Source organism: Clupea harengus, chromosome 22 (assembly GCF_900700415.2).
Source record: "Clupea harengus chromosome 22, Ch_v2.0.2, whole genome shotgun sequence".
NCBI lineage: Eukaryota > Metazoa > Chordata > Actinopteri > Clupeiformes > Clupeidae > Clupea > Clupea harengus.
The window spans coordinates 5,740,399-5,768,374 of record NC_045173.1 but is presented as its reverse complement, the minus strand read 5'-3'; the positions used below and the strand labels follow the sequence as shown (position 1 = coordinate 5,768,374).

At 41.0% G+C, this 27,976-nt stretch overlaps 2 protein-coding genes across 6 annotated transcripts; one reads left to right on the top strand and one right to left on the bottom strand.

Annotated features, from left to right (window-relative positions):
* The first annotated feature begins 3,760 nt into the window (after nucleotides 1-3,760).
* si:dkey-192k22.2 lies at nucleotides 3,761-14,121 on the top strand. 3 transcript variants are annotated; one of them, XM_031559229.1, is made up of 11 exons: nucleotides 3,761-4,537; nucleotides 9,966-10,175; nucleotides 10,436-10,714; nucleotides 11,166-11,270; nucleotides 11,906-11,971; nucleotides 12,104-12,151; nucleotides 12,638-12,676; nucleotides 12,834-12,866; nucleotides 13,041-13,094; nucleotides 13,421-13,480; nucleotides 13,784-14,121. In XM_031559229.1, exons 2-11 carry the CDS (start codon nucleotides 10,046-10,048, stop codon nucleotides 13,852-13,854), a joined length of 885 nt encoding a protein of 294 aa, XP_031415089.1. In that variant the 5' UTR covers nucleotides 3,761-4,537; nucleotides 9,966-10,045; the 3' UTR covers nucleotides 13,855-14,121. The 3 variants fall into 3 exon arrangements, with proteins under 3 accessions (XP_031415089.1, XP_031415088.1, XP_031415087.1); XM_031559228.2 differs by lacking the exon at nucleotides 3,761-4,537 and adding an exon at nucleotides 6,033-6,295 and having other exon boundaries at nucleotides 10,436-10,711; XM_031559227.2 differs by lacking the exon at nucleotides 3,761-4,537 and adding an exon at nucleotides 6,033-6,295.
* On the bottom strand, nucleotides 14,118-24,880 carry fam114a1 (family with sequence similarity 114 member A1). 3 transcript variants are annotated; one of them, XM_031559226.2, is made up of 13 exons: nucleotides 24,778-24,880; nucleotides 23,741-24,067; nucleotides 20,259-20,343; nucleotides 19,974-20,173; nucleotides 19,502-19,636; nucleotides 19,021-19,173; nucleotides 18,349-18,475; nucleotides 17,901-17,983; nucleotides 17,143-17,343; nucleotides 16,849-16,988; nucleotides 16,559-16,631; nucleotides 16,417-16,470; nucleotides 14,118-16,058 (listed from the first exon to the last, which is right to left on the bottom strand). In XM_031559226.2, the coding sequence occupies exons 2-13, from the start codon at nucleotides 24,059-24,061 to the stop codon at nucleotides 15,942-15,944; spliced, it is 1,689 nt and encodes a 562-aa protein (XP_031415086.1). In that variant the 5' UTR covers nucleotides 24,062-24,067; nucleotides 24,778-24,880; the 3' UTR covers nucleotides 14,118-15,941. The 3 variants fall into 3 exon arrangements, with proteins under 3 accessions (XP_031415086.1, XP_031415085.1, XP_031415084.1); XM_031559225.2 differs by lacking the exon at nucleotides 24,778-24,880 and adding an exon at nucleotides 24,637-24,770 and having other exon boundaries at nucleotides 18,310-18,475; XM_031559224.2 differs by lacking the exon at nucleotides 24,778-24,880 and adding an exon at nucleotides 24,644-24,770 and having other exon boundaries at nucleotides 18,310-18,475.
* Nucleotides 24,881-27,976: the final 3,096 nt, after the last annotated feature.

The window sequence follows — 27,976 nt, the reverse complement described above, 5'->3', positions numbered from 1 at the left end:
CACCCCTGTGGCCACCCCGTGCTGACCGAATAAAAAAAATATGAATTTATTATGATTTTACACCCGAGCGCCAAAAGCGTAACTAATGCAACGCAACGTTCTACACAGGTAAATTAAAGCGGCGCACCCAAACACTGTAGTCTGCCAGGTGTGGTGCTCGTCGGTGAATGAGAGCTCAGCAACTATTATTGGAGAGAGGAGCTACGATTTCTCCTGTTGCAAGAGTCGGTAAGGTAAGCAAAACGATTTCATCTCGTAAGCGACTTGATGTTCTTGCACATAACCGTGTGCCAAACTGGTATAAAATTCATCCATGGCTGGAGTATTCTGTCATGATGGACTGTACAGATTGCTATTCATGTAGACATTTTAGCACACCAAATGCCACAGACACTGTTTTTGTTTCAACACCTGGTTTTAGAAACTGGAAAAAAGCAACTATGAAAGATGCAGGGTTTTCAGTACATGCAAAGTCTGATCGACACAAGTGTGCAATGATAGCATGGAGGGCTTATCAAAAAGCTGTTAAAACGGATGCAACACTAGCCAATCTCCTTGACAAAGAACACACTAAACAAGTACAAGAAAATCAGGCATACATTAAAACAGTTGGGGAAGTGCTGTTATTTACAGCTACACAAAACATAGCACAAAGAGGACATGATGAATCTGAAGAGTCCAATAACAAAGGAAACTTTAGGGAAATTCGTAGCACAGTTGCTAACCACGACCCACTTGTTAAGAGAAGATTAACTTCCATTCACAATGCAAAGTACACAAGCAACATCATCCAGAATGAGGTTTTGGGTTGTTTGGCAGAAATGGTTCGGTCTGAAATCATAGAAGAAGTGAAGAACAGTGAGGTTTTTAGTATTATGGCTGATGAAACGAAGGATCACTGGAAAAATAGTGCACTTACTGGAACGTTATGGCCTGAACTACAAAATTAACCTTAGGCCAAGCGTACGATAGCGCTGCTATTATGAGCGGTAAGCATTCAGGGGTTCAGGCAAGGATCAGAGAACAGACTCAATTTGCCTTCTAAATCCATTGTAGTGCATTGTCTCAATTTAGTGTTAGTTGATGTAGTCAAAAGGGTCCCAGAAACAGAGGAGTTTTTTTCTTTGTTACAGAGTCTTTATATTTTGTACCTCTGCCTCATATGTGCACCCAAAATGGCTGTCTCTCCAAAGAGAAATGTATGGCAGAACAAGAGAGCTGCAACACACGTTGGGCCTGACGATTTCTAGCCCTACGTAATATTATGGACACTCTACCTGCCCTTAAACGACTACTGCAAGAAATTGCTCAAAAACGCCATGGTGAAAAAACTGTTGAGGCCCGAGGTCTTCAGGCTCAAATTGACCTGGAATTTGTTGTGCATCTTGTTACTCTGCGTAAGTTGTTTGGGGAGACAAAGCTACTGTCTGACATGTTACAGTCACAAACTGTTGATCTGTAAAGAGCTGTTGACTTAGTAAATGCTTTAGTCCAGACATTGAAAGACCACAGGCAGGAGTCATTCTTTGATAAGTTGTGGGATGAAGCATTGAATATTTGTGAGCAGTGTGATTCTGCAACAACGTCAGTGGGGAAACGTCAGAAAAGTCTGAGCTCTAGACTCAGTGGCTACTGCACACTAAGCACTGTTGGTCAGAGAGAGGTAGAACGTGACAAAGATATGTTTCGCACGTCATTTTTCTATCCTGTAATTGACAGCATGCTCAATGCATTGAACAGACGTTTCTCCAATACCAACTGTGAGCTCATGAGAAGCATACAGTCTCTCAGCCCCAAGAGTGATGCCTTTTTATAGGAGAACAACGTTTTTTTCATTTGGCCGTTTGTATAATGCAGACATTGATGATTTAGGGCATGAGCTCCATCAATTCTAGAGTTTTGGACAGAAAGGTACAGAGTGGTGAAGTTAAAAGGCCATGCAGTACAGTTGAGCTGGTTTGTTTTATGAAGCCATACAGGGAGGTTTTCTTTGAGCTCTTAAGACTGTGCAAGATTGCTGTTACCCTTCCTGTAAGCTCAGCCTCTTGCGAACGCAGTTTCTCCACACTGAAACTGATAAAAACCTTCCTGCGGTCCACCACTACTGATGAGAGACTCAGTGATCTTGGTGTCCTGATCATAGAGTCCAGAAGGGCCAAGGCTCTGGATCTCGATTTATTTGTGGAGCGTTTTGCCAGACAGCACAACCGCCGTATCCTGTTGCTGTAGTGTATCTATATTTTGTTTATTGAATTGACGCCCTGTATTTGCACCCTATACTGTATTTTTCATTTTTTTATGGCCCTACCTCTCTTGCACCTGCACTCACTGTTGTACAAAATAAATGTTTATATGTTTTTAAAGTAAAATAAAGTTTATAATCTTTAAATATAATTTGTTGCGATTTTTTATGTGCCCCTCTGGTTAAACACTGGCCCCTCCTTGGCCCCCCTAGTAAAAATTGTCTAGAACCGCCACTGGTCTTGGGTGACCTAGAGCTGTCCACTTATGATCAGATCACCCAAGATGCATGTTAAAGCCAGGTGTGAAAAGGGCAAAAGTTAAGGTCTCATATCAGTTCACCCAGCTATCTAACTCTAGCTTAGGGAGCCATCTTAACAGCTGGCGGTTGCTAGGACGTGTTAATATGAACAAATATAAATTAGCGGTTAAGTTACACTTATGTATCAGGGGGCCAAGAGTGTTTCTACCTTTTCCTATTATAAATGTATAGGTTACATTTAGGAGACTGCCACGTCAGCTTGATAACGAGCTATCATTTCATGTGAAATTCATGCCGTTTAAACCACTTTTAGGTTATTTAAAAGTTTCCTTAGCTTTGCCAAGATGCTTACATTAAATTAAATCCACTGGTAATGAACTGCTGTTCATTATGGTATGTTAACTGAAGACATTACCTAGCCAGCAACTTGGCAATCATAGCAAGCAACCAACCAACACTGTTTGCTGCATAGTTCACCAATAAGACAGTCTTGGGTTCAAAGTGACCACAGCCACTTGCGGATGATGTTAAATGGCTTCACACAGACATTAAACAATCCTGAGAGAAATAATGTGACATCAAGGGGGCTAGGTCTTACTTTGATATCAATGTAGCAAATGAAGAGGGAGAAGTCTCCCTTCCCCCCTTCCCCCCTTCCCCTTCTCCAAGACGGGAAGCTTGTGGCTCGCATTGCTGCTTGAGCCATGGCAGAAGATTGTTGTTAATGTTAGTAGGTCGCCAGGGGATCGATTAACGAGCCAACTTTGCTGGCTCCCATTCCCACATGGCACTGATACGGTTAATAAGTATCAAATAAACAGCTTTCAATGTAAGTGGGAATTGGGTCCAAGATACTTTGCAGCATCAAACCAGCACAGTGGCATACACCCACATCATTTCATCATTACAGTGTCAGTTCACACCCTATGCTGACTATACACACACAGGAGCATTCTGCTATTATCAGCTTTATCCTATAGTGTAAGAGTGCCAATATTGTACCCTATTTTCTTTTCCATCCTCCTCTGCTTTTACCAGCAGTGACCTACAGCAACTTACCATCCAGACCTGTGTCTGTGTGTGTAGAGCCAAAGTGGAATATAGAAGAAGACCAGTTGTCAGCATCAGGGATTAGGATACTAGTCATTCAAACTTCTGCCCAACGATGCTCCCACAATATTTTGCATTGTTTTTTACGAACGAAGTCATATAGACTCAATTGATTGATAGGTTTCAAATACCAACAAACCTCGGCAGCCATCTGGCGCAAATGCAAAGACGTTTACATTAAATGAAATCCACTGGTAAAGCCAGGCAACAAATGTGGTGTTATTTTGCCACTTAGAACAATGACCAGCAACATCAGATGCAACAGGTGGCTAACTATTCACAGCTGAGATAAATTATGGGACAAATGTGAAATGAATGGTCTCATGAAATATGAGAAACTGTTTGTCGAATCTGGCAAATTGCATCTGCTTAAGACTTGATCTTTGTGATTCATCAGAGCTCACATGACTAAACAATCAGGCCTAACGTTATGGTTTTTTTTTATTATTGTTTTGTGAAGACATTACCGAGCTAGCTAACGTTAGCTAAATGACTAGCGTTACCTAAGTTTGAACCTTGTGACAGTACGTCGAGGCAGACACCGACTGAAAAGCTGTCGATTAGCAGATGAATACCGCTATTGAAAGATGTTACAACAGTAACGTTAGTATCACACCTAGCTAGCTGGTGCGAACTGGTAACAGAGGCTAGGTTTCACCACAATGTGCCACTTTTCCCAGTCAGAAATACTGGTAGGAATACCACCAGTGTCGTGGTAACGAGGAATTTCAGGGATGCTCAGCGATGGAAAATCATTCCCATCATTAGCCAACCAAAACGTTACATGGACAGTCAAATTAAAAATTCAACTGATCTAAATGACTGCCATTAAGGCCATTTTTTAACACGCTGCTTTCCTGCGTACTTGGCGGGCGTTTTGTTTCCCTTATTTGGGTTAGAAAGGGCTGAGACTTCGCCGATGAGGTATCTGATACCAGACACTTAACAGTTGGTACTGTAATTCAATTTCTGCCTCCTTACCTGTTGCAGGACTGCTTCGTTTACTCTGGGAATGGCTGTAACCTTAAACATGAAAAGTTACCAATCTGTTGGTTGCCACTCACGAGTTAGCTTGTACAAATTACATTCGCGTGACTCTTTGTTGAGAGCTAAAAGGCGCGGTTTGGGCACCCTATAATAGATGACTGAAACTGACGAGGCAACTTATTGATAAAGGAGATGACAGACCACTATTTAAACTGGCCTTCTTACTTGTTGCATTACAAGTCAACAACCTACCTGATAGCCTACAACACATAGACTGTAAATAAGTGTAATTCAGGCGCTAGAGTGCGAGGTTAGTTTATAGGAAGATTTATTTATTTATTTTCAAATAAAAATGGCATATTAAAATGCACAAATCTTTGTAAAAATCCAAAGTTCGTCTAAATCGTTGTTACTGAAAGTTGTGTGGGCTTTTATCGTAAAGAATTTGATGACTAGGTGCTTTCGTTAAGTGAAGTCTCCCCCTGGTGGACACTGAATCGAGAGTAGCCCATGTTTTCTTTAACCCTCCCTGATTGAAGGATGGTAGTGTTTTAAGTGAGTTATATTTTCACTAGGCTTCACGTGCTTAGCCTACTCTCTCAAGAGTTTTCTTTTTCCACTTATTTGCTTCACTATTGTCCTGCATTATGCAATAAATACCCAGACCCCCTTTATCAAGAGACTCACATTCTAAGCCTAGGCTATACTTCATAGCTTATATTTTGTTGTTTCACAACAAAGTTTAATTCCATTAATCTGTAGGGCCTTGCTCTGCTTTCAAGATGATGCATGTAAAGGCATTATACAAAAGACAAGAGAATTCTCAAGCCAGATTATCATGTGTTAGGTAAGTGTGACAGATGAGGCAGAATGGATTGAGCCCTGCTTGGTAATCCTCCACTGTTATTAAAAACTCTTTTTTAAAAAGTCTAAATTAAGACTTGTGTAAATCAATAATACGGTGCCTACTATGGGAAAATTGCATAAGATTGGTATATGGCATGTAAACCAACTTCAGACGTTACTTGCACTTGTAGAACAGAAAAAAGAGGAAGAGGCAAAAGAAAAGAGTTTAATAGCTACACAATTCCAACAGCACTCTCTTTTTGTCCGATAGTCACTGATACTCTGTTCCTTTATAATAATCTTAGATTTTCTGTTGGCCAGATAGGATTCCATATGGAAACCATTTAACATAATGTGCCAGTGCAAAGAGCTGTTTATGCAGCTCACATGTGCCTCTTCCCTTGAGATGAGTATTTCTCTCTCTCTCTCTCTGTCTTTCTATCTGTATCTCTGTGTGTGTCAAACCGCATTCTCTCTCACTGACTGACATTCACGTTTGCTCATGCAACATGTACCACTCTTTCACTATTTATCAGTTGTATGAAACAGGAAGTCTGTTAAGACAGGAAACACAGCATTGAGGTGGTGTCTTCTAGCTGAAATAACTGAAGTGTGTGACACGAAAGAGCAGATGTATGTCTTCAGTGGACTATAGGCATTTTCAAGAATAGAGCTTTTTTTAGTGTGTGTGTGTGTGTGTGTGTGCTCACGTGTCTGTCATTGAGCACATTAGTCAGTTTCTCTTTCCTCGTGTCTATGTCATGACATGTGCCGCAGTCACCAAACTCCTTGTTGTCTTTCTTGTGGCATTCATCCTGTGCCTGCCGGAGTTCTTCTCCTCACACAGAGGTGGGTATCTCAGAGGGATATGTTGACATGCAGCTCCTGTTATCAAATTGTCGTAGAAAGTTTTAGACCGGGTGTCTTAACCTTATGGTCCTAACCATGTAATTTTGTTTTGGTATTGTTTACCATTGCTTATTGCCAGAAATGTAACCGTATGTTTTGTCTTTAATATTCAAAGCAGTGTGAGCCTTGATAATCGTGATACAGTACTCTCTGTATATATAAAAAAAAGGAAGTCTGCTAACTATTTTGTATTTCCATGTCTTCCATGTGTAAAAATGTCTATCCTGTCTGAACATAATCTGTTCAACTATACTAATGTTCCTAGCTTAGCTGGGTTGGCAGGATCAAAGGTAATTAACACAAGTTTAGATGGGAATTTAAAATGTATCAGAAGTTTTGCAAGATAAAGCCCTCCTCATTTTTGTGTCCTCTCTGACACAATATGGGTACTGCAACTGTTACCTAATTTCCACCCACATACATACTAAAATGGGCCTTCTATGCAGTCTGATGACAGAACATCTCTTCCATTTAGAAAACCAGCTAGACTCAGCAGACAGCTGTATATTTGACAAAGATAAATCTTATTTGTGGAAAACCACCTGAAAATGAGTGAGAACAACACAGCAAATGATTCTGCTCTTGCTGAAGACTGGTAGTGGTACATCATGAAGAAATGACTTGTGTTATCTCATCAAAATCATGATCGTTTATTTTCCTCGTTTCCTTGGTATACACTCTTAGACATTTCAAAGGGGTTTTACAGCAATTTGCTGGTTTAATTATATATTGCAGTAACGACACTGTAAAAAACAGTACATTACTGTAATCCTATTTATGTATTACTTATTAAATTATTATTTTCACTAATACTATTATTATTTATTACTTATTTCTTTATTAAATTAGGATTTTATAAATTGTATTTATTTTGCTTACATGCTAACTAAGTAATCCTATTCAATCTGCACAGACCAAATAATTGCAAAATATCTAAGTGTTTATTTAAAACATTGCAAATTCTTAACGTGAAAAAACAGCATTTCATTTAAAACAAACAACAGAAATGCATTTAAAAGGTGTGTACTTAAAGGGGCCATATTATGAAAAAGTCAATTTTTGTGCTTTTATACGGCATCTGGCATGCCTACCAACCCTAAAATGCTGGAAAAAAGACAACCCAGTCAGTTTGTTATGGTGTCTCTCTATTGGAAAAGATGTGCTTCGGCGACCCCTTCAGATTTCCCCCCCACTGTGACGTCCCAAGGGGCGGTCATTAGTATTAGACCGCCCTAGAGCCACGTAGGGAGTCTTTCTACATGGCCTTGGACCGCCCCCATACCACCCGATCCGGTGCCATTTTGTACTTCCAAGAATTGTGTACCCTCGGATACAGTAGCTAGCTCCATGAAGCCAACTCGGTACTCTAACTGCTCCGTGGTCGGCTACACAGAGCAGCACAAATCCGTGTGTGCTAACCACTTTTCATCTGACTGTTTTGCCAACCTGGGCCAGTATAACACTGTGACTTCCGAGGGTTTACTCTTTTAAAAGCTCTCCTCACGTCAGCCGTAGGTAGGGACAGAGTGCAGTTGCTTGCCTCAAACTGTGCGTAGAAGGTGTCGAGCTCGTCGGGAAGAGAAGCGGTGAGCTGGACATCACTGCTATTTCTCCCTTTGTAGTAGTAGTGATGGAGCGCAGTCCACACCACATCCGTCTGAGACCGGAATTGTGATAATTAGACTCCAGCTTGTCCCTGTTGGCTTCTCTGATGGCTTTCTGTTGGACATATCTGGACTTCCTCAAGGCCTCCAGGTCCCCAGAGCTTTAGGCAGTGGACCGTGCTCTGAGCTTAGCACGGACATCACCATTAACCCAGGGCTTTTGGTGGGGGAAAGTCTCTCGGGGCGACATCATCAATGCACTTGGAGATACAGTATAGGCTGAGACAGAGTCTGTGTATTCATCAAAGTCCCCATCAACTAAAGCATAGAACATCTGCCAGTCAGTGGTTTCAAAGCAGTCCTGGAGAGTTTTTTTTTGCTTTTTTAGACGTTGTCTGTAGGTTGGAAGGAGTGTGATCCGCCTTAAAAAAGGCAGGGATGGCTGAAATGGATGAAATTATACGGCTTAATACTCAACTGACTTGTAAACCGACAATCGGTGGTAACCAAAAGTAATTCTGGTCTCTGATTGGTTAAGATCGTCTAAACCAATCAGAGACCAGTTACCACCGATCGTCTGCTTACCACCCATCGCCTACCGACATCATGTCTCAGACGCAGCTCGAAAATCAAAGGCACTGGTAGCACAGAAGCAAACCACACGCAACAAAGGCAGTGTGAAACGGGCCTAACGCGTTGCGTGAGCATTGCGCCTAGGTTACCTGTTGATTTTCATTTCGGCGCCCATGTCAAAGCCCCATTATGCAAGAATTGGTATTTTTTGCTACTGAGCGCCCCATAAAGATGCCGAGTGTTGCTCACTTTTACACCACAGTCGTAAATACAAATCGTGCTTTGAGACCCCCTAATGGACAGTGGTACACCTGTATTTGTTGACAAGCTGAAGGATACAGAACCTGCAAAGACAAAGCCAGAAGCCAAAGGGCCATGTTGACTGACAAGGAGTAATATTACAAGATTTTACACAAATATGACTCTGCATAGTTTTATTGATTGTGACATCGGCGATGAACACTAACATAACCAAAAGGTTCAAAGGTTTCAAAGTTGCAAACTTTCAAGGCTTATTTGGCGTGTGATTGACGAGGACTGATCAAACCTTTTGCCGTGAGATGAATTTATTTGGATGCTAGAATGAGACGGGACTGAGGTTGAAGACTTTGGGCATCTGGAAAAACTACAAATCTCTGTGAGACAGGGATGACACTGACAAGGTTACAGTTACTAGTTCTCTCAGAGTAAGACATCCTCTTCATGGAGACCACAACTGTTATTCAGTACAGGTTTCATCCATCCATTTGAAGCCGTGGAACGTTATTTTGTTGTGTGATGTTTTCCTAAGCTCCTTCCCCCACAACCTGCTGAGCTAACATGTTATGCAAAGCTTGTTAGTTCAAATCACTCAAAAGTTAAAAACAAGACAAAAGTACATACAAAATAACATTTAAAATAACATTTAAAAAACGTGGGTGCCAAAGGTAAATACAGTAATTTACATCAATTAATACAAATACAGTAAATCTCTGTATACAGTGTTTGATGTCAGACAAAATTCCCATGCTGCAGTGGAAACCAGAGTTATTTACTGTAAAAACAATTTGCCGTAGCCTATTATAATGTGTGGGATGGCTGTGTACATAGCTGTGAAATTACAGAAATGTCTAACAGTGTTGCCTACTTCTGTCAGAAGTCTGCTAGTCTAGGAGTCTATTTTTATGAAAGCTGCATGTGAAGTGAAGGGATATGAATTTGAATGTAGAGAGAATGCAGATACAGAATCTGAAAGCTATACATTTGAACTCCCTAAAAGACATAGTTAAGACAAGGTCAAAATACAGCAAAACAGAATATTACTCAGTTTTGACAGCACACTAATCCCTGCTGTCACACATTGTATTGGAATTCAGATTGGTCGTGACAAGAGTCAAGAGTCTTACTTCACAGTAAATCAAGATCTAATCAGTCTGTCTCTGTCTCCTGCTCAGGATTAAAGGTGTCCTTCTGCTGTGAGAGCTTCAAGCCTTGTGCAGATGGCTCTGATGGCGGGTGTGGGGGGTCTGAGGGCATGTGGGTGAAGGGCCAACCCATCTGCAATGGAGAGATCAATAGCACAGAGCAGAACATTTCATCTTACTGGCTGCTGTGTGAAACACAGACCAACCTGACGAATCTTTTTGTCAATACCTCCCTCATAGGTGGGTGTTCAAGCTATAGCCTTTTGGTGTGCATGCGTATGTTTTTGACTTTCTCATTTGTATGTCACCAGTAATGAAATTATTGTGTGAGAAATGTATGTTAATATCATTTGTGTACCATATTGAGATTAAATAAGTAATTAGATTAGACAATATTGAAGTGTTTGTGTGTGTGTGTCTGTGTGTGTGTGTGTGTGTGTGTGTGTGTGTGTGTGTGTTTTAATAGCCAAATTTGTGTCTTGCTTCATTCCCATTTTTAGAGACACACCTGGAAGTGTCTCTGTCTGTCCGGGTTGACAGTCCCTCAGCACATAATGTGACCGTGCACCATCAATTGGAAAACGCCAGCTCTTTTATAAGAAGCTCAGAACATCTTCAGGGGCTCTTTCACTGCTGTGTGACCCCCAACAACAACACCCAGAACCTCTTACAGAACACCACTCCTCCACATCCATTCTCCGGTGTCAGTCACTGTTTCCTGCATGCTCAGCGAAACAATCAGACCGCATCCTTTTATTGCCCTCATCAGATGGAAGGTAGTGAGTATATACTCATCAACCTGTTGAGAATGCAGGCTCTGGTTAATGAAGAAATGACTCAAGTACAAGCACAGTTCTGTCATCATCCCATCACTGTGATTAGATCACGGTGACAAGATATTAATATCGAATGGTGAGAAGGCCTAAAAGGTTTCTCTCACTGTGAGGGCAGTGGGCGGTGCTGGGCCATAGTACTTGATTGTCCACTCCTCGAAAGATACAGATAAAAGGAGATGCCGCCCCCTCCTGTATTGTTTAGTGATTATTCTTTTTTTTGTTGTGCCTATTTTCATTAGGCATCTTTTCATGTTCATGTTTACTTAAAAAAATTAAGTACCAAGATAAAGCAGTCCCTACAGGCTGCCTTAACAAGTATCAAGTTAAAACATCTCCATGCCGGGAACACAGAGGAGAATTGGAACTAACTTCTTTTCTTTACTCTCTCATCCAGGAAATGAAAGTAAACGTGTGTGGTTTGGTCTCATCCTTATTGTGATATCCATAACTGTGGTGACTGTTGTTTATCAGGTTCTCTGCAAACCAAAGCATCTGAAGAGTAAGTGCTCTGGTTTTGGCTGCGTAGGTTAGATTATTTTGGAAGTACTTGGAATGTAATAAAGCTATGTTGATAAGATCATGTGCTTGTGCAGACATATATATTTAAACATCTTATCAATCACAGACTTAAGTTGTATTGAAGTAGTTGTTAGTTGGCTACATTACTATCAAAATTTGGTGTAGCTTAATGTCCTGCTGTAGTTGGATAGCATGTTTTAATAGGCTGCAAGGTGGGAACTTATAACTAGTAGATGACCCTATTGGTTTCTATTTTACTTGCTAAATGTAGTAACTGATATATTGTCATGAAAACATATTTTTTGCATTACTAGAGAAAACTGGCTGTGGAAATAGAAGGTGCAATGGCTCCAGCAATGAGCTTGTGTTGACGTTCAACCAATTCTAATCTTTCAAGATTTATGTACTCTGCTTTGGGGAATGTTTACTTGCTCTCAGTCTAGTAGGATGCTTTTGGCACTTTCTATATTCATATTATTTTCTAATAAAGTCTGTGATTAGTCCATCTATGAATTCTATATGCTAAATGGGCCCAAGAAATGACATAAATGTGTAGTGTTAACTCAAAATGGTGCTGTATTGTGAAATGCCTCTCTCTACCTTACTTTGTTGAAGGGAAAGTTGAGCGTCTTCCTGACAGTGCATACCAACCTCGTCGACTCACCATCAGAAGAACTACTTGTAAGGAATCCAGTGAGAACAGTTAAGATAATATATGATAGGCCTGAGGGAAAAGAAGTGTCATGACTGAAATCTGTGTTCGTCTTGCACATTTGTGTTATGTTCATATCTTCCCCTTGCTCTCTTCCACAGCATTTGATGGCATACCTGAACAGTCATTACTACCCAGATACTCCACAGGTCCCAACCGTTTGTCCTTCAGTTTATTTACACACATATACCTCAAAAACTGCACACTCTTTGCCTAATCACCTAAAATACATTGTCAATATGTGGTATTTTCTCATACATCAGGGCCAGATGTATAGTAAACAACTGTTGTCTATCAACAGCCAGCACAATAACATAATGCAGTATTCACTAAAATAATATTTGACAGTCTAGTTATCCATGTCTTGACCATTTGTAGTAGATGGATGTAACTCCCTCTAGTGCAGATCTGGAGAATAGCATGCAGAGGGCATGCAAAGAATGGTGTGTACAGTGGAACTAAATTACTTGTATTTAATTCTAGACACCCAGTTTTCAGAGGGAGAGAGAGAGGGCATATTTATCCAGTGCAATCTTTATGAAAATGATCACAACAATAAAATTTAGCAATGGCAATGATTCTGTCCATTTTCAGTATAACTGACATCACTCAAAAACTGTTTTTATTTTCAAAAGGTGACGTGTTCTTTGAGGCCACATCTCAGAAGGACGAGGGTAAAATCTGACACTCATTTATTTTACATTTTAATTATTTAATGGCGCCTTTCATGACATTCCTTCTTAACCTGTGTCTGCATTAAGTGTATAAACAGTTGGCCTAATCTGTCATATATATTACAACATTGACATAGTTTGTCATTTTTCACCACAGAGACACTTCTACAAGTCTACAAGAATAGGATAGGTTTGTCACTTATTCTTCCTAATTAAGAAATGTGGGTGGGAGGGGTTGTGTGTATGTGTGCGTGTGTGTGTGTGTGTGTGTGTGTGTGTGTGTGTGTGTGTGTGTGTGTGTGTGCAAGAGAGAGATAGAGAGAGTGAGAGTTTAAAATCTTATTTTCTAACTTACTCTGAACAGAACTCTCACCTATTCGTGAAGTTGAAAAGAATGAAGTCACTGGTGAGAAACAAGGTAAGTGAATTCAAAATAATAACAAGCAAATTTGTGATATGTGGTTTTGCCTACAACTAGGCAGTCTTGAAATAGCTGATGATGTGTGTTCACAAATATGTGTAATTTCTAAATTCACCATTGAATAGTATAATAGTAATGGTATAATCAATGTGAGAGCTGCGTCTAGCTTACTGAAGATCGCTTTCAGTGTTCAGTGTCTTATTGCTCATCTTAAACACACAGTAAAAGGTACTGATATTCTCAAATAGCTCAAATAGCTCAAATAGCAGTTTGAAGTAGAATTGACTACAGTGAAGTCATAGTTTTGTCTGATGTCTTTCCAGAATCTGGCGGCTCACTGCTGCCGACCCAAGACTTCACACATTGCCAGTGGGGACCAATGTGTGAGTGAATCCATCTTTGTAGTTATACACAGGAAAAACACATGTTAAATTCCTAATGCTATCACATGCAAGTACTCATACCCAACAACTTAACCTAACCAGTCTAACAACTATCCCAACCCTAGTAAAGGAAATCTTAGTAAAGGTGTGTAAAAGATGTGGAGACCATGGAGAAAATGTTTCATATGCTACCTAGTGGTGGATTAGTCCCAATGACGGAATCAAGATTAAATGATTCATACGTCCATTTAGAGGACTGACTGATGGGCTCTCTTTCTCTTTTCCCCCTTCTTCGTGTCTTAGCCCAGCTGCATCACCGTGGACACCCACCAACCGTCAGTTTGATGTCTGTCACCACGGAGGATCAGAACTAATATGAGACTGAATGTATCTACACACACCCTTCAACTCTATCGACCTCTGAAGACTATGAAATGTGTGACAACTACGATATAGACTAAATGTCTGAGGGGAACGTTCTTTATTTTCCCCTTTCAAGAACAAGGTTCTTGATTTGATTATAGGAAAACAGTCCTGTGGAGACATCCGGCAGTGAAACAATTGTTATGATGGAGAAGATGATGATGGAGAAAATCACTGTAATACACATCACACCACTTTGAAATAAAGGTCATACTGTATTTGGGATTTTTTTATTTGGATTTTCAAGCATGAGGTTTTTTTTTACAAGTTCATAAGGTGAACAGGCAGTCACAGCTGTAACTGTCAGGCACTGAAAGAGTTGCATTAGCCGCGTTTCCACTATTGAGCCAGATGGGGGCGAGCTAGAGCACGCCACGGCCAGGTGCACATCCTTGGTCACTCCCAGGGCTTCTTTGGGGATGGCAGCCAGTGACTTTTGGCCCGCTGATTATCCTTGGGCCAAACAGGGCTAACTGGTGCTTCAGGTGTCAATGTATAATAAAGGCTACTTATTTAAATAATTAAGGCTGTAACATTAGCTTGCTATGATATCTAACAACAAACTATGCCTATGTTATTTTATGGGGCATGTTGTGGGCGGGTTTTAGGGAAATGCTGCAGGCTATTGGCCCAAAAGGCTATTATGACCTCATACAGATTTCCAGTGACACATCTTTAGTTAGCACATCACCAGGTCACTGCCCTCTACATATATGGTATCATTTCTTAAGGCAGCATAACTATACTCAGTTTTGTAGAGGCTTCAATCTAATCTGCAGTAAATATGTTTTTGAAATAATAGCAGGAATTAGTTTATATCAGAGTTAAATACAATTGGACATGCTTGAGTATGACAATATTCACTTCTTATATTTCCCTTCATAACTTAAAGATGAAATCTTTCAGACTAAATAACCATACATATTCCTCACATTTATTTAAAAGTACATTCAATTAAAATATAGAATATTTATATTAGAATAGTTTTGCTATGAATGCAAATTAAGACAATGCAACTACATGTTACCTTTAATATATAATAATTTCTTCCCTAGAAATTCCCTAGACACATTTCCTATTGAAGACACAGCTGTTTCATAACTGAACAGAATTTTCATCTATATCTAAACCTTCACTGTTTCAATGAAAGAAAACATTGACCGCCTATACATTATACAGTCCCTTTCTTCTTCTTGTGATCCTGAAAGAAGGAAACTGATTCATTTTATAATTCTGATTCAATTTCCAAATTTCACAATGGCAAAACAGCTTAGGCAGTTATAGCAACATTTCTGTCTTTCCATTCTATTCGTTGTGAAATGCTGCATAGAGTCATTAATATCATTTAAGATACTGGCAAATGTCATGGGCGAAGCAGTAGCTTGTATTTTGTTATGCCGAGTGTCAGACACCATGTTTGCTGAGTGCCAGTCTCAGAGAATGAAGAGATGAGGGAGTTTCATGTTTTGTAAAAAAAAAAAAAAAAAAACCTGTACAAACAAGTGCAAATCACAATAATTTTGTATAATATTAAATTAGAAATATCATTTATGTAAAATAAATGCAGCATGGAATGGAGTGACTAAACATTTCTTGACTAAACATTTCAGTTTTTTGTGGGCATGTGAAATAAAGGATATGTTTATATGAAGAATTAAGGCACAAAGATGTTTGGGTCCAACCTAAAACCTTTGGCAGAAGCTGCTTGCACTGTAGTGTATTTGGCACTGGGTCCTGCGCAATAACTTCTTAGTTCTCACACACATTAAAAACTCTCAAAACTTGCTAATGTGACAGAGCAACGTCCAACATTAGAATAATCTAAATTAGATTTCTGATGTTACTATACTGAGCATAAACAAACTAAATCTTTTCTTTATCTAAACGTATTGCAGTAAGCTCCTCTAGTACACACAGTGACATTCACACACAAGCAACATAAAACACAACACACACACGCGCACACACACACAATAAATCAACTCAAAAGACATATTATACAAACAGACTCTATGCATTATTACAGGAGACCACAATGTTAGTCTGCATCTGGATGAGCAGAGCCTTTGGTTCTGCTGGTCTTGATGTGTGAGATCTGCAGAATTGGCAGCAGCAGCTGGAATGCATTCTGAATGTAGGTGGTGCTGTTGGATCCCTGCAGAGTACGGAGAGCAACAATAGGAAAGGTGTTTAGTGGTATTATCATATATTTGGAAGGCTTCAAAGTATACTTAAAATGCTGTTACTGTACTATGGGCTTGACAGTAAATGGACAGAAGGCTTGCACCTTATCCAATAGACTTCAATATAACATGTCAAGACTTGCAAGCTAACCCGATGACTTTAATGTGCACATCATGTTAGTAGTGACTGTCAATATGGGAGCTTGTACTGATTTAAAAAACAACGGTTGTCTTAATAATGGCACTACATGCCACACATCCCACACCAAAGTCTGCTGTGTAAATGTGTGTTCCAGACTGCTGGTGTACACGGTGGTGTGGTCTGCTTACCTCCAAACTCACACTATCCACAAGGGGGTTCAACTCTTCTGCTTTTCTCTGACTCTGAACACAGTATACAGAGAGAATTAGTGAAGAGAAATAGGGTCGATTATATTACGCTATTTGGTGCGTGTTTGTCTGTGTTACTTACCCCTAGATTCAGTAAAGTATCACAGAACTTTCTGGCAAGGCAGTCCACCTCCTTGCACATGGCCAGTGTCAACCTGTAACATCAGCAAATTCAGAATTCAAAACCTAGTGAAAGGCATGGTCACATACGGTGTTGTTTGCAGATGTGTATTTTGAAGAGAATTATACAGTTCTGGGATATCAGAGGGAAACTATACTGAACTACCTGAACTCCTCATGGCTTACTTTCCAATCTTTCAAAATACACACAGCTCAGAATCTACCACACACTCTCAAATACACACACTTTACCTGACTAGTATGGAGGCTTGCTCACTCGCTGCCTTCTCCTGGTCCTGTCCGTGGAGGATTAATTCGGCCACTTTATGAAGTTGCTCTATGCTGCGTGCGGTCACTTCAGCCAAGCTACCCACTGAGGACAGATACACATTCTACACAGTGCAATCACGCACACGCACACACGCCCACACACACACACACACACACACAGTTTACCCACTTTTAGTTTTTTTTTGTAAGTAAAATGATAATGTTTATACCTCATCACATTCAGCAGACAAAGGTGACACAAGGGCCATGTTTTACCTCCACACCGTCAGAAGCATCCTCTTTGATATTTCTCTGTTCTTCATTCTCTTCCTCCTTATCAATGCTTCCTTCGTCCTTCTCTCCTGATTCTGTGGAAGGGGTGGACTCCACACCCTTCTCTTCGACAGCTTCCTCAGCAGCCTCCATGGCAACAGGCTGCTCCACCTCCCTCACCCAGTCGTGTGCCCTGACCCGCGCCTTTGGGAAGCATACGTGAACAAGTTGAATTGTTGTGCATACATGAAAACTCTTATGGCTTTCCCATAAGTTATACAGATTCCCCCCCATTTAAATTGCTTACAGGCAAATACAATACACATTTTTAGTTCAAATGTATTGTGTCCTATTCGTTTCGAGAACTATTACGCATGAACACACAAAGAACAAGGACAAACAACCAGATGCTTGTTTCCTGAAGTCGTCGTCTTCTTCTTGTTCTTTATCGTTTTATGGCAGCTGGTGTCCTTACTGTCACATTGCTGCCACCATCTGGATCAATCCATTATACTACCTCTTGCACAATATCCCGCAGTAATGACACTTTGTCAGCCTCACCCCCTGTCGACAAAACTGTCATCACCATGCCACCCCCAACCCCCATTGATAAGGACCTTACGATTTGTTATGGATCATAAGAATAAGAAACATTGTCAGTATAATGGCTACTGTACCGTAGTGTGTTTAACATGGTAACACTGTGATATAGGCTACGTGTGTGCAGGTTCGAGGGGAAGCTTTGTTTAGTAAAACTGCACCTTGTTGAGTTTATCTGGGGTGGCAGCAACATGGAGCTCAAAGAGCAGTTCTGTGAGGACACTGACAAATTCTTCCCCATCAGCTGTTGAAACACACACACACACACACACACACACACACACACACACACACACACACACACACACACACACACACACACACACACACACACACACACACACACACACACACACACAAAGAGGGAGAGAGAGAAAAAAATGATTTCACTTTTCAACTCTTACTGGCTCTCAAATATACATAATTGTGTATGGAAGTACAGCTTGAATCAAATCCCACAGCATGCCACCTGTGGTACTACTGTTCCTTTGATTGCAATATGGATTATGACGATCTGATTGGTGATCCTGAGCTACAGGGTCCCAGGCTGGGCTGTCTGGGGGGACTCACAGAAGTGGGTGGTGGAGTTTATTTGGGAAGAATGATCACCGTTTTCCTCTGCTGCTGAAGCCTCCTCCTGTTCTTCTCTTTTAATGAAGATCTCCTTTATAGCGACCAACTCACTCTTCAGTTTATCTAACTCTTCCTCTCCCATAGTGGACAGCACATCCTGCACCTGAGAGAGAGAGTGAGAGAGATGGTCAGAGATGAGGGTATGTATATTTGGCATAGCCACCACCAAATGCATTGCAGACAATAGACCATTTAGGCATGTGTTAAGATTTGACATCTTTTGAAAGCTTTTCATTTGAAAGATACATCCACATTGAATTGCAGTGCAGAAAAATCCAAGCATAATTATGGCTGTGTGTCATCAATTAATGTATTTTAAGTTGCAGCGCAGACAATTTCAATGTGTTTTTATTCAATTCACAAATTTCAACATGCCTTTATGCTCTGAGGAGTTCCGGCATTATATCTGCGATGCTTGTAACAGGCTTGTGCATGTGGTGTATGCATTGCTTATATAGGACTAGGATGGGTTTTACAGACTACGTGTCTTTCTAAACCAGTGTATGCAAGCCCATTCATGTTTTTTTGCTTTAAGAAAGTATTTGTACATAGCTAAATCCATCCTGACCTACACCATGTATGGATAAATATTATGCAGACATCTATGTGCTTCTGTAGAATGCATGTGTGTTGGTATGTGTGGCAAACCTTAGCCTCACTCTCATTGGACAGGATCTCTAGAGCCTCTAAGTGAGACAGACCCTGGTAGTCATCAAACAGGATGCTGTAGTGGGCCGTGGGCTCAGAAACCCACTGATTGCTTATTTTTTCCCGTTCTCGCTCCTTTGCCTCCTTCAGTATCTATACACCGAAAACACACACACACACACACACACACACACACACAGTTCTATTATCATACTTTTAAAATGAAATGAAAGGTTTAATTACACTTATCAACAACTTCAAAACCCTGAAGTTTTTTCCACAATAAGACAGAAATACAAATTTCTACAAAGATAGAAAATAAAACAGAAAAGAATTGTCTGTCTGTCTTTGTCTTTCTTTCTCTCTTTCTTTCATTCTCTCTCTCTCTCTCTTTGTCTTTCTCTCTCTCTCTCTCTCTTTCATTCTCTCTCTCTCTCTCTCTCTCTATTTCATTCTCTCTCTCTCTCTCTCACCTCTTTACCTGAGACAGTGACACAGTCTTCTGCATGAGGATCTTGGTCTTCTTAAAGCCAGGGTCGCTCTCTGCTAATACTATCATGGTCTTCTTCCCAATGAATTCCAGTGCATCCAAACCACCAGAGATCACAGACTTGCCCTGATGGAGTGATTGACACCTATGTTTACTTCCAGTCATGACGATGACAATGTTACAATATTCAGACATCAGATTTTAGTCTATGGAGTAATTAGTGCCTCCCATCAGTGGGGAAAATCAACAAGATTGCACAGTTTTTGCAGAGCATGAATGAGTGAAGTTAAGGATGAAATAGTGGACAGATTGAGACAGAGTGACACGGCATGAATGAGTGAAGTTAAGGATGAAATAGTGGACAGATTGAGACAGAGTGACACGGCATGAATGAGTGAAGTTAAGGATGAAATAGTGGACAGATTGACAGAGTGACAGAGCAGGGATGAGGCCACGGACTCACAGTGTTTTGCATGGCACTGGTGATGCTGGAGAGCACTCCTCTGCTGGGCTGAGTGGCAGGGGTGGAGGGTGGAGGGTGTTCCTCCGGTCTGCTCCCCTCTGCGCAGGCTCCTCCTGCCTCCTCCGCCTCTTCACATGAGGAGGCCTGCTGCGTCCGCAGGCCCCCACCCGCCTTCCCGCGCACGGAGCTCAGGCTCTGACCTGAGAGAAACAGTCACGCATTGGGTTTTGTACTGACCAAAGATAAGAATGGACTCTTCAGAATTGGATTGCCATAATCATTTACCAACAGTGGAGGTGGCACTAGTCAGAAGGGATTTTCCCCATGAACTCCAGCCTCCCCAACTCTTGCCTGCAGTGTCAATGGATGGCTGTATACAAACAAATACACACATACAAACACACACACACATACAAAGAGAGAGAGATGGTCATAAATGACAAAAGGTTGATGCACTGAGTCAGTATCTTCTGAAACAGAACACAAGTTGTGACACAGTGTTTACAAAGATTACTCTGCCCACAGACCTGTGTGTTTTTCATGTGCTGGATATGGGCTGATTAAGTTTCATTTGAATTGCACATATTAAATTCCGCTGTTTTAGTGCTAGGATGATCAGAATATAAACTTGGGAAACAGAACAAAGGGTAGCCCACCACCCTAGATCACTGCACATCACTGCACTAAAACAGTGGAAATGAATATGTACAATTCAGTTGACACTTAATCAGCCCATATCCAGCACATGAGAAACACACAGGTCTGTGTGCAGAGTAAACAACAACCTGTTTGTCTATTAATGCAGCTGATAACACAGTAAAGGAAAAAATCATCCCCAAAGTGAAAGGGGGATGAGATGCCATTGAAGGTCCTCCTCAGACTTCCCCTCCCGGCCCTTCCCTTCAGAAGTCCCTTTGTGCGCAGGTTGAATTTACGGGCATGGTTAAAGTTCTCTGATAGTCTTATTACTGAAAGAAAATTAATCTCTTACAGTCTCAATCACTGGCTCAAGTGAGTGCAAAAAACATGGACTACACATCTGCATTATGCCACTAAGGAAGCGAAATGGACTACACATCTGCATTACGCCACTAAGGAAGCGAAATGGCTGAAAGGCGCAAACACTGATGAATTATACATGGTAACACATCATTTATTTTCACTTTAAGAAGCAAAACAAGGACACACAGGACTTTCACTGGAGATGGGAAAATGGTTCAATCAAGCACACTCCAATGCTAACTCTTCAGTGTGCCTTCTAAGGGACAGGCACTCTTCCCTTGTCACAAATTATTAAACACACAAGTTCATTGACAAGACATCAGGGGGAAAAGGACATCCAAGATCTCAAGCTTTCAGAATTCTACAGTGAGTCGTGCCCACTATATGACTATATTTTCAGTATACTACAGCCTCTGGTGAGTGAATAACCAGTAAAACATCCATTACCTTGTTTAAAAGTGTGTGACCTTTTTTGAGATCCTGGAATGGAATTATGGAATTATATAAAAGGAGGTTAATTATTGGATATCTGCCAATACTTTGGGGGAGAATAAGGGTCAGAATAGTGTGACAGAATATACACAGCAAAGTATGATACCCTGCCCTGTCAGCATTTGTTTGGCATCTTGACAACACCTGATCACGTTTACATATCCTGGAACAGCTGAAAGCCAAGACTGTGGTGTCATCCGTAAAGATTGTTTAAGAGGCAAGAGTTTTCCAACCATCCAATTTCCTTTGGAACAGGTGGGACAGGTACTCAAACAGCCCTGCAGGGCATGCTGCCACTCTGAGGTGCCCAGAGACTGTAGCAAGTGCTGCCTAGAGTCAAAGTCAAAGTCTGTTTTATTGTCACACAGCACCACACACATGCATTTGGCGGCGACACAGGACACACACACACACACACACACATGCTGATGAGGTCGCCGGTGAAATTTTCCTTCTGCCTTTAACCCATCCTGAAGTCCTTGTCCTTCCTCAAGGGGCTCCAGGAGCAGTGGGCAGCCTTTTACGGCGCACAGGGACCAGGCCAAGTGTTCAGTCCAAACTTGGTCAGGGACAGGACAGGAGAGCGATCTTTTTGCATGTTTTTGTGTTGGGAACCCCTTGTGAACACGGGGAGAACATGCAAACTCCACACAGAAAGGCCCGGGAGATAACCCACCTGAGCACTGAAGGTCTGGGGAGGACCTGCCCCCCAGAGCCAACAGCGCCCAATGCGGGAATCGAACCCATGACCTTCTTGCTGTGAGGCTGCAGTGTAAGCAGTGCAAGCAACTGAGCCACCATGCCATCGAGAAGAGAGAAGAGAGAAGACAAGACAGTCATCCTCTTGCTCCCTTACGTCCCCCTCCATAGCCTTATCAGAAGCTATAGGAGAGAGGGGATCTAATTACTATTTCTCACTAATTGCTATATCCAGTGTTATAGTTGAGGCACTAAACCTTGAGTCCGAGTCAAGTTCCGAGTCCCCAGTGTTCAAATCCAAGTCTGAGTCACCAGAGAAGAGTCAAGTGCCCATTGCCCGAGTTCAAGTCATAAATAACCTATTGGATGGATTGATCAGGAATAAGTCCATTAAAGTATCTTTTGTTTGCCATTAATGTATATCATGTAATTAATTCAATTTTTGTAATGGCTTGACAGCCTAGTTTTAATATAGCTACCAATATCTTACGCCAAATTATTATGGACTATTTAAAAAAAATAAAACTCCAAATTCCGAGACCGAATGCAGTCAATGCTCGAGTCCGAGTCCAAGTCGAGTCATTACTCCTAAAAATCAGGACTCAAGTAAGAGTCCTAGACTGGAGTACTACAACACTAGCTATACTCCAGTCCCTGATCCAGAAATAAACATAGTGCATATGGTTGGTAAGATAAGCTGTGAAATGTTCCTTTTATAACATTAAGTACCATGCATTATTAATAATGATGATGATTGTTTATTAAGGGTATAAATAACCTAGCGCACATTAAAACATTGCTCCTTGAATTACTATGCACTGGCAAGGTCCCCTTGGCCCAGACAAAGATCACCATTGTCCAGTATCCAGCTGGCTTGGAGGTATCAGCATGTGCCAGTCAGTCTCTTTGGTAACAGTCTACAAAATATCAGCCAGAAGCTTTTGTGGCTGTGAGCCAACAGGATATTGAGCTCTGAGAAAATAAAATAGGTGACGCATGCTTGCATCTTTCCAGTGAACTTTTGGACCTTTACAATCCATATCAAAGAGACATGGATTCACATGCTGTCTGTGTTTGTAGGCTGACTTGACCCAATGCATATGACCATGATGATAGTAACCCAGGAGGGTCAGCTGCATGTTTTCCCAAAGCAGGAGTGTCAGCAGGAGTGTCAAAGCTGGGCAGTAGCACAGATAGAACCTATCTGAAGGTCTCTATGGGAACACGGGGAGCAATTGAACAGAACACAGAAAGTGGTCACAGAATATATGATCAGTTTGAATTAGTGACCATATTTCAATGCAAGCACTCACCTGTACTATGAGACATGATCTTAAAAAGTGAGTTCAAGTTACTCATGCTTATCTTGCTTAACTGATCTGCTCTTAAACTGATGTTCATCATTATATCGTAGAAAGAAATATTATCTTTGAAATCCGATCAGTTTTAAGTAGTGTGTACAAAAATTGGTTTTAAATACAACATGATAGTTTTACCACAAACGTAGTCTCTTACTAACCACTGAGTCTAGTCCATTAGTTGACATACACCACATATCAGCACACAAACTGTACCTCAGGTTCCTCTGGTCCATCAGGTTCCAAGTTCACAGACTCTCCACACTCAGTTTCCTGACCCTCAGCCTCAGTACCGGATGGGTCATCCTGGGGATGTAGCGGCAAACTAGCTGACTTGTCCTCATCAAGGTAATCACTAGTCTCTTGAGGTTCAGCTCCAGCCAGAGAAGGTTTTGGATGGATAGGAGGAGCTGTGTCATCTGTACAGGAAGGAATATCCTGCTCTGAAGAAGTCTTGTCTTGGGGAAAGGCCACGTCTTCGGGTAAAACGACGTCGGAGACAGAGGAGGCATCCTCCCCAGCATTGGTCTGTGACATGGTGCTCTTAGATGGAAAAAGAAGGACATTAACACCATTTGTAAAGTTGGAGAAATTCTACCAAAATGGAAACTAATAGTATTTTCCTAGACAGGACATCTGGTAACAGACTCATAAGTAACCACCGTGCTCACTGCCTGACTCTAGCAAAACACTTCGCAGTCTACCATGGACAGAGCATCCTCAAAAGTCAGTAAAGGTTACGATATCTAATCGTACCCAACTGTCAGATGTCTCCATCTAGCGACAAAAATAAAAAAGTGAAGAATGACAACGTAACGCCTTTTATCATCGCAAGCCAAAGGAAACACCAAAAAACTGAACAAACTTAACAGCCTTTGACAGTTCAGTTCGTAAACTGCGGTGATCTGACAGTCACATACATATCAATGCCCAATTAACTGACGTGAAAACTATTAACGATATATGCTAAAATAATCGGTTTAACTGTAGCTACCTTTTAATTAGGTTATTCTCAAAATGTTGCTTAAACATAAATAACTTAAATAACTCGTGTAGGCCTACAAGCGGACAAAACTAAATAAATAAACAAACAAACAAGCCATTTAGCCTACTTCTTACTGGAGCTGTGCAATCCTAGGCAAGATAATACTTCTTTCTGCAAAATCCAATGAGTGTCGATACAAACAAATTCCTAATACACAGAATACAACGAAGGTTGTTGTATGGTAATGTCTGAGATAGCGGCATCTTACCAGATTCGTTGTCAGTCCGTGATTCTCCCGAGCCTTCCGCCCAGTCTGTCCGCCACGTCGGCACCCCGTGCCATGTGTTGTTGTGAGTGACGTCAGCGGGAATAGCCTATGGTTTCATTAGGAACAAAGTTTGTAGGCTAGTCCGGATGACAACGTCCACTCAAAGACAGATCAGTCACAAAATATCGCCTCAGCCCTCAGTAAAATGTCGTTATTTTTTACAAGCATTAAACATCTCACTAGCTCCATTCGCTACATTGCATGGCGTAGTTGCATTTTGAATGTAGCCTACCAGCAATTTAATTTCCAGTATCCCCACCTTGTGTATTTTTTCTTGTGTAAAATTTAGCATTTTACTAGGATATTTAACTTGTTTGCGCCACAAATCAAAGACAGATTCCTTGTATGTGAGAACTTGGCAATAAACCCATTTATGATTTTGCATAACTAGCCTACCACTAAAGTAGGCTATGCAGCGAATTACAGTGAAATGGCCATTTAACTGCATCGCCAGTATAGAGTGTGGAAGTTGACCGGAAGCTTGTAGTTAATTTGTAGTTTTTATTGTTAGCATGTTAACACTTCCTGGTTCCAAATTAAAAAATCCCTATGGAAAAATTAATGAGTTTTAGCAAACTCGGCGAAAATAAGTTGTGAGCGAAAGAAGTAGACCAGTAGGCAAACCGTTTGGTGAGTTAAATGTAGTTATCTGTCGCTCTAAAAGAGACGTGCCAGGTCAAAATTACTTCTATAAAATACATGGGACATATCCTATCACAAGAGGGTGTGAAAGTCTCAGATGAGAAAGTGAAGGCTACTGTAACCACTCATAAAGCAAGATGTTGAGTGGAAATGGGAAGAAGAGGAACCACTTGCATTTGATCAAGTCAAGAAACTGCAACCAAAATCACTAGGGACGCCTCACTCATTGGTCTATGGCAATTATCGAGCTAAAACAGCCACATGATATCTGGAAGCCAGTATAGCTTATATACGCTAGCAGAAAACCCACGTCCACGAAGGCCCGCTATTCTCAGTTCATGCGAGAAGCTCTCTGAGAGTTCTGGGCGAGTGAAGTTCAGTTCATACCTCATTGGATGCGATTTTCAGACCCTGACTGATCACATAGAACTAGTGCACCTCAAACCCTCCATCAGGACTACCATGTCCTCTGCCAAACAGAGAAGGCGAACGTTTCAACATAACAATTCTGAAAACAATCAAGATTGTTTGATGAAAAGAAGGATTGGAAGACAGAATGAAAGAATGTTCTGTTCCACAACCGCACCACTCCTCCAAGTTGCGGCTAAATGTATCGATTTCCATACATTCCCATTGTAAAACTTTTAGGAAAATAGTCCGCCAGTATTTGTATGAATCTAGCTATTAAATATGTTGTTGGCCTATTGATGTATCGCTTCCCAGAGTCTCGCAAAAGAGTTGGATAAGGAACTGAGTATGGCGGTGTTTACATGTTGAATCACTGTTTAATGCACATAATACTTTTTTAAAACCTGGTGTTGTTCGCCACAGTTAACTGTTATTGATCTGTACAAATCATAGTGTCAACATATTCTATAGGCTAACTGCCTATCCTGGAAACATTACTGCTCCAAACTAGAATCCCTTTATGATGAAAACATTTTCAACAATGGGCATGTTTGTAAAGAAACACTGACAGATAACAACTGCTAGATAAATGAATGATACACATTTCGAGATTTCAGGCACAATAATGAGGTCTATAGTTCATGCTTCAACCTCATAAAATTTTCCATTAACCTTGACAGCTAATATTAAACTCTCTAACTCAGAGCTGCCAACTCTCACGGTTTCGCCGTGTGACACACGCTTTTGCATGTTTTCACACGCACTCACGCCACACATCCAATTTCTCACGCCCCCCAAAAAAATCATTTTGGGCCGATACGCGTTCGTTCCTTTTCAAACTCCCCGAGGGTAGCTGGTGCTAAGGAGCGCATCTGTAACCCTATTCGCTGCATAGACATCTTAGAAGTCCCGAAGTTAGCGACAGAAGAAGAGTTACAAAGAGAGACAACCGCGGTAGGAACTCGGGAAGAGAATCGCTGAAGAAAATCTTCATCTCCAAACTGAGCAGAGACTAGGTATGTTAATGACATGTGGTTCAATTAAGTACTCACTCTCTTAAACTTTAAATCTTGAAAGAACGTATTCGTTTGTGTTTGTGCGTGTGAACTTGATTTTGTGTGCTGAATGTAAACTCAGCTGTTATCTGCAGGGATCTAATACTATTTTTGTAAATGTCTGTCATAGATGGTGAAATTCGTACACAAGCTGTTCCAAATGTATGGTTCCAGCAGCTCTGCAAGGCCATGAGGAGCCTTGTGAAATTGCCTATAAAGAGAAGGCAAACCATTTGCCAGGTTAGTGTTTGGCTATTATTATGATAATACACTGTGATATGTGATAGATAAAATGTGATATTTAGCCTTGTACCTAGCCTTTTGCCACTTCATGAGTAAAAACCTAAGGTTTGTGGTAGACCTTCCAACAGTGAGCTTCTGGTTGGATTACTTGCCCTATGTGTCAAGCTGATATTGCTGCATCAGTATGTTAAACCATTTATGTTAACCTGATATGCTGTATCTGTACAAAGAAAAAGTTGAACATTGGGTTCACAATCAGGGCTAAACTTAACAGATATCTTGATGAGGGTGACATCACACCACGGCAGGTGGATTCGTTCCATGAAGCTGTGTTGAGTTTCCTAACAAGTGCTGTGGGCTATGCACTTAAGAAGCTGCCAATGGAAGAGCCACTGATCAAACACGCAGCATTTGAAGATGTGCGGCAGAGGGCTGAAAGTGGCATTGAAGATGTTCTGTACTTTGTTGAAAGGTTAGTTTTTTTTTTTAATTATTGTCTATCATCTTAGCTAAAATGCTTATGATGAGTTATGTCCTAAACTGCACATGAGTTATTCTTATATGGCTTTTCCTCAAAGATGTGTATGAACTGCTGCTGGTTGATGACAATATACCTATAACTTAACAACCTGTAACTCTACTTTCATAAATAGGTTTCCCTATCTCCTCCCATACCATGGGCCAGAGGAGCATAACCACCTGGGTGAGGAGTTTCTGAATTATCAGACCATGCCAACAACCTCCCTTCAGGACGAAACTGAGATGGAAAGCTTCTGGGCTGGAATGGCAAC

Excerpts from the sequence above, each read along its gene's own strand:
- si:dkey-192k22.2 (XM_031559227.2), top strand. The coding sequence starts at position 6,208 with ATGACATGTGCCGCAGTCACCAAACTCCTTGTTGTCTTTCTTGTGGCA. Across the intron at positions 12,677-12,833 it reads CACATCTCAGAAGGACGAGG|AGACACTTCTACAAGTCTAC; the intron begins GTAAAATCTGAC and ends TTTTCACCACAG. Across the intron at positions 13,095-13,420 it reads AGTCACTGGTGAGAAACAAG|AATCTGGCGGCTCACTGCTG; the intron begins GTAAGTGAATTC and ends ATGTCTTTCCAG.
- fam114a1 (XM_031559225.2), bottom strand. The coding sequence starts at position 24,061 with ATGTCACAGACCAATGCTGGGGAGGATGCCTCCTCTGTCTCCGACGTC. Across the intron at positions 17,984-18,309 it reads AAACTCCACCACCCACTTCT|CTGATGGGGAAGAATTTGTC; the intron begins GTGAGTCCCCCC and ends GTGTTTCAACAG. Across the intron at positions 16,471-16,558 it reads ATACTTTACTGAATCTAGGG|AGTCAGAGAAAAGCAGAAGA; the intron begins GTAAGTAACACA and ends TACTGTGTTCAG.